Raw genomic sequence first — 6,034 nt, 5'->3', positions numbered from 1 at the left:
ATGCCACTATCTTGACTAGTTTGACCTTCACCCTACCCTACTGCCGGTCTAATGAGGTAGACTATTTCCTGTGTGACATTTTCCCTGTGGTCAAGTTGGCTTGTGCGGACACCTACATCATTGAAACAGTGAGCTTCACCAACATTGGGGTGGTGCCCATGGCTTGCTTTTTCCTTATCCTCACCTCTTACGTTAGGATTTCAATTTCCATACTGAAGATGCAGTCAGCGGAAAGCCGGCGGAAGGCAGCCTCCACTTGCGCGTCACACCTGACGGTGGTTTGTTTCTTCTTTGGACCTTGTGCTCTTCTCTACACCCAGCCTTCTCTCAGTGACATTCTAGCCACCCCCATCCAGATTTTCTGCAACGTTGTCACTCCAATGTTAAATCCTCTTATTTACACTCTACGGAACAAGGAAGTTCAATCAGCGTTCAGAAGGCTGAAAGGTGGACCAAGTGTTTTCTTTTGAAGAAGCGAAGGGAAGACAACTCCACCGGCTTCATATTTGTGGAGCCCTTCGTGCTCTCTGAAGTTGGTTGCTTTCCTGTCAGGCGTTTCATTACCAAACTAGGTAACATCATCAGTGCTAAAAGAGAGCGGGGTTTCCTCTCTTTTTGTATGCTAGTGGCTTGTCAGTGTTGGTGGGAATGGTCTTGGTGGTTCTCGTTATTTACTGTTGGCTTGTTTGTCTGAATTGATTGTTCCTTGATTGGGGTATTGTTCAGTTCTTGATTGTTGCCTTAGTGCTAATCTTGATGTTAATCTCAGCTCATTTGGGTGTTGATTGCTGCTGAGGAAATGGCTTTTTTGATCGTCTCTTCCAATGGTATGTAGATATTGTTTATCTTTGTGTGCTGGTTGATGACTGACTTGTTTGAGTCCCAGACGTCCAGGAACTTGGCTTGGTCTAGAATGCTCACCATTTCCCAGTCAAGTGTTTTCTTCTCTTGACGATGGGAACACAACCAGAAAAAGTCCACCGACTTCACAATAGTAGCTCATGATGGCATGTTCAGGGCACGCTGTGATTCCGGTCCAAATGTAGAACACTTAGCTCTTAGACATCAGCAGTTACGAGATTAAGGTATAAAGCATTTCTATTTATTTATTTAAGACAATTTGTGTGGCTGCCCAACTCACTCACAGGGCTGCTGGGATGCTTACAAGGACAAACACCCTATACAAAAAGCAATAACATCTCCACCCACCTGGTGACGACAACCAGATGAGCCACTTGATGGGCTCCATATCACTCTGGGGTCCCCATGACCATTGGCAGAACCATGTCTTCAGAGCTTTGATAAAAAGTGTCAAAGCAGGGGCCAATCCGTGCAGGAATGATGTTCTACAGTAAGGGAGCCACCACAGAGAAGGCCCATATTTTGGGTCCTGCTAGATGAACCTCCTTAGGAGAGAGGACACATACATTCCCTCTCCCTACCCCCCCCCCCCACTCTGGTGGATTGGGTAGCTATTCAGAGGTGGGATTCATTTACCTTCCCTACCGGTTCACAAATGTGAGCACATGTGCAGTAGTTGCGCATTACATCCCGGTGGGTGGGCGGAGCCTCCCGCAATCATCGCTACCGGTTTGCACGATCCAGAGACAACCAGCTGAATCCCACCGCTGTAGCTATTCCTTTATGTCCTTCCTCCTCCCTTTCCCCCTCTCCTCCTCTCCTCCTATTCCTCCCTCCCTCCCGCTCCTCCCCACCCCTTTCTCCCCTTATCCTCCTCCCTCCCTCTCCTCTCCTCCCCTTCCCTTTTTCTCCTTCCCCCTCTCCTCCTCCTCCTCCTCCTCCTCTTTCTCTTCTCTCACATCTCCCTCTCTCTCCTCCTCTCCTTCTCCTCTTCTCCTCCTCTTCCTCCTCCCCAAAAAGGTTGAAGTTGTGATGATACAGTGACATGAACTAATAGGCAAAGCCAAAGTTTTTTTGCATCTGTTTTGGAGCAATGTTTGAAGAAGTTCAGTGGGGCGGTTCTAGGAGTGAAAAATGGAAATGTACACCTATCAGCCCTCCAAGGGAAACCAAACTGGGAAACTGAAAAACACACACAAGCGAGAGCTACTTTTATGATAAAGTTATGGATTTTATTTATTATTTATTATTACACTTCTATGATCCCCGTTGTCAGGCCTGGAAGCCATTTTTGCATTGCATCTTCAGGTCTGCCACGTGTAGTGCTGTGAGAAACTGGGAGGGGGGGGGAATTGTGTGGAGTAGGGAAGATATATAGTCATAATAACATTCCTTTCTCTGAGAGTCAAGGACATCTTGCCCTGTACCCGGAGAGATGTGACTGGGAGGCATCTCCAGTTGGGATGGTGCATTGATTGGGCCATGTGATAGACATGTGGGTTCTGGGCAGGGACTTGGACTTTTCTATGGATGGGGAAAACCTGGAAGCTTTCAGATTCGGCTTTTCCCAGATGTGCCAATATGTCATCTCTAATAAAATGGAACTTTGAGGAACTTCTAGCCTCGGATTCTTCTTTCGTTGGTGGTGTTACTTCGAACCCTGACACTCATCTTCTTGAGATGACCCCAGGCAGCTTGAAGTCATATAATTAAAATATGATATAAAGCTTTGAAACAATAAATAAAAAAACCCACATATTTTAAAAATTCATTTAGAATTCAAGTAACAAAAATAGGAAGGGAGTGAAGTATGTATGGGGAGGAAGTGGGGTCTGTCTAATCCATTAACTGTCTCCAAAATGCCATTTCCCCTGAGGTAAGACCCCCTTCTCCTAGAAGAATGAAATATTTTGAGAAATATTAAAAAGGCAGAATATTATATTTCCCTAAAGGAGAAATAGAGACACATGCTCTTCGAGAAAGCAATCCCCAAGTCTTTCTTAATAGCCCCAAGCAGATATTTTGTGCCCATTGAGAAAGACTGGGCCAGTCTATCTACAAAACAAAAGACCTCCAGTTCCAGGGTGATGGGATTAAGACATGACCCCTCAGGACATAGTAGGATTAACCCATCTAGCAGCAGAGCTTATTACATGGCACATTCTCCTAAGGACATTGCATCAGAGTCTAAGAGTCTAAGCTTCAACCAAACTTAACTCAGACAACCTACAGAGGTATGACCCCTACAACAGCCAATAGAATACACCATCTTGCACAGGAACAGGAAGCTCAAGTTCAAAACCCAAGAGAAGGTATAAATACCCCTGATTCTCAACTCCATGTGTTCAGCTGCACCAGAGAACCATGTGCTTGGTGGTTCTGCTTCATCATTAAACCGTCTTTCCAATCAGCCTCCATGTTTCCAGTGTCTTCCTCACAGCTTGGAACTGAACCAGATGGATATTTCTCCCAACACCCCATTGCGGACCCAGACCAGCTGGTGCACAGCCAGAATTTCAAGTCCTTTGGAAAGTCATATGGGTGGGGGTGGCTCCAGAGGTGGGCATCACATAATGTAACAACCGGTTCACCCAGCACCGGAAATGTGAGCGTACGTGTGCACACACTTGCTTTGCTCGTGTGTGTGCCATCTGTGCATGCATGTGGCCTTCTGTGCATGCACACGGCTCCAAAAACAGTTGGTCAGTTCAAGAGATAGTCCCAGTGGTGGGATTCAGCCAGTTCAGGCAGGTTTGGGCGAATTGGTAGTTAAATTGCTGGCTGGCTCTGCCCCTCCCTGTCCTGCCCCTTCCAGGAGTCCCCATGTGCCCCATTTTGGCTCCCAGGTAAGTGCAGAGAGGCCTCCTAGGCCCAAAATGGGGCGTGGGGGATGCGGCACCCCCCTGTGGTGGGGGGTGCTGCATTTTTGCTCCCAGGGGGCTTCAGGGAGGCCTCCTAGGCCCAAAATGGGGCATGTGGGGGGTGGGTTGGATGGTGCCCCCCAAAGCCTGTTTTTGCTCCCAGGAGGCTGCAAGGAGGCCTCCTAGGCCCAAAATGGAGCGTGTGTGTGTGTGGGGGTGTGCGGCGTCCCTCCTGCGGCCCATTTTCACTCCCAGGAGGCTGCAGGGAGGCCTCCTAGGCCCAAAACAGGGCACGGGGGCAGTGTGTCCCCCCTCCAGCCTGTTTTTTCTCCCAGGGGGGTGCAGGACGCGGGAGGCCGAGTGCTGCCTGTCACACCCCCTGGCCATGCCCATCATGGCCGCGCCCACCCAGCTGGTCATTAGGGCAGAGAACCGGTTGTTAAATTATTTGAATCCCACTACTCAGTGGTGGGTTTCAAAAATTTTTTTACTACCGGTTCGGTAGGTGTGGCTTGGTGGGTGTGGCATGGCTTGGTGGGCGTGGCAGGGGAAGGATACTGTAAAATCTCCATTCCCACCCCACTCCAGGGGAAGGTTACTGCAAAATCCCCATTTCCTCCTGATCAGCTGCGACTCGGGAGGCGGAGAATAGATGGGGACGGGGCCAGTCAGAATTTTTACTACCGGTTCTCCGAACCACTCAAAATTTCCGCTACCGGTTCTCCCGAACTGGTCAGAACCTGCTGAAACCCACCTCTGTCACCACTGGATGGCCTCTCAGATAACTGGGTCCCAAGCCATGAAGGGCTTTAAAGGTGACAACCAGAAGAACAGGTAGGTGACCACTACACATCATACGCACGAGAAAATTGCTAGTATCCAGTTGCTTCCTTGTTTAAATAAAACACTCATTTTTATTGAATGCCCATTTCCTCTTACACATTCTAGTCTGCATATGAATTAAGATGATCAGTCAAGGCAAATTCAAAAGCCACATTTAATCTATATATTTAGTCAGAGTTCTCCATCCCCTACTGAAATAGGTCCATGCATTAATTGGTGCAATTATTTATTTAAATGCTTTTATGGAACCTTTCAAAAGGAAAAAAAAAATGTTTTCAGCTTTCTAAATCTCAGGGGCAGTAGAAAACTTCCAGTGTTTGCTTGTTTCAGAAACAATTCATAAACCCTAACTTTTTAAATGAAAAGCTCCTTTGTATTTAACTCCACTTCTTTTTCACATTCTAGTGTGCATATGGATGAAGATGATCAATCAAGACAAATTTACAATTCATATTTAATCATATATTTAGTCAGAGCTGTCTACCATCCTCTTTTAATGACCTCATAATCCCTTGCGGGGTGGAGTCTGGGCAACTGAATGGAGCTGAATGCTGACTGGCCGGATGCTCTGCCTGTCGCCAATGCGGAGTGTTATTTAGCAGACATATTCTCAGTGTGCCCAGAGAGAAAAATATCTACCTCTACCTAGGATTGAACTCAAAGCCTCTTGATTGTGAGGCAAGAGCTCCACCTCTAGGCCACTGCACCATTATAGTCAGAGCTGTGTATCATACATGAAATATGTTCTAATTTTTTTTACTACCGGTTCTGTGGGCGTGGCTTATTTTGTGGGTCATGTGACTGGATAGGGGTGGCCAACTCAATGTCACTCACGTCAAGAGGTGCCTCGCCTGGCCCCTCCCCTCCCAGCCATTCCTTGTCACACCCAGCCTCGATGTATCTATATTTCTGTAAAAATGTTGTTCACCTTTTTTCAACTTTATTATCTACATACTATAGATGCACTTTCATGGACCACTGAAAGGAGGAAATGGCTCACATGCTTTGCCCAAGAGTGTGATAGGCAACAGGCTTTTAAGGGGCTGCCAGAAAGAAGTGGGGGGGCAATGTATTTTCCAAAGCACCAGAAGGCAAAATAAGAAGCAATGGATGGAAACTGAACAAACCTAAAACTAAGGAGAAACTTCCTGACAGTGTGAACCAATATAGGTGCAGAAATATTTCAGTCATAATTTCACATATAAAATAGCCATTTGTGTAATACAAACTACCTAATGTTCAAAACAGTCATTAGTATTATGGCAAGCCTAAAAGTCAAAAATTACAAGAGTGCTTACAAGCATATTAAGATGGACTTATGCAGTGGTGGATTTCAAACTTTTTTACTACTGGTTGTGTGAGTGTGGCTTGGTGGGCGTGGCATGGCGTGACAGGGGAAGGTTACTGCAAAATCCCCATTCCCTCCCCACCCCACTAACCTGCTCTGGGAAGGAATCAAACTCCCCCCT

The 6,034-nt window shown here is 46.8% G+C and overlaps 1 protein-coding gene across 1 annotated transcript in view; it reads left to right on the top strand.

Annotated features, from left to right (window-relative positions):
• The window catches only part of LOC139324386 (olfactory receptor 10D3-like), a 927-nt gene extending 457 nt beyond the window's left edge, over nt 1-470 (top strand). The window contains exon 1 of the mRNA XM_070954098.1: nt 1-470. This exon is cut by the window's left edge and continues 457 nt beyond it. Coding sequence (XP_070810199.1) covers nt 1-470 — 470 coding nt within the window.
• Nucleotides 471-6,034: the final 5,564 nt, after the last annotated feature.

The sequence above is a fragment of the Pituophis catenifer genome, unplaced genomic scaffold (assembly GCF_029215685.1).
Source record: "Pituophis catenifer annectens isolate HBS135680 unplaced genomic scaffold, rPitCat1.0.hap2 SCAF_15, whole genome shotgun sequence".
In the NCBI taxonomy this organism is placed as follows: domain Eukaryota; kingdom Metazoa; phylum Chordata; class Lepidosauria; order Squamata; family Colubridae; genus Pituophis; species Pituophis catenifer.
The sequence above is the reverse complement of the archived record's forward strand: the minus strand, read 5'-3'. Positions and strand labels throughout refer to the sequence as shown.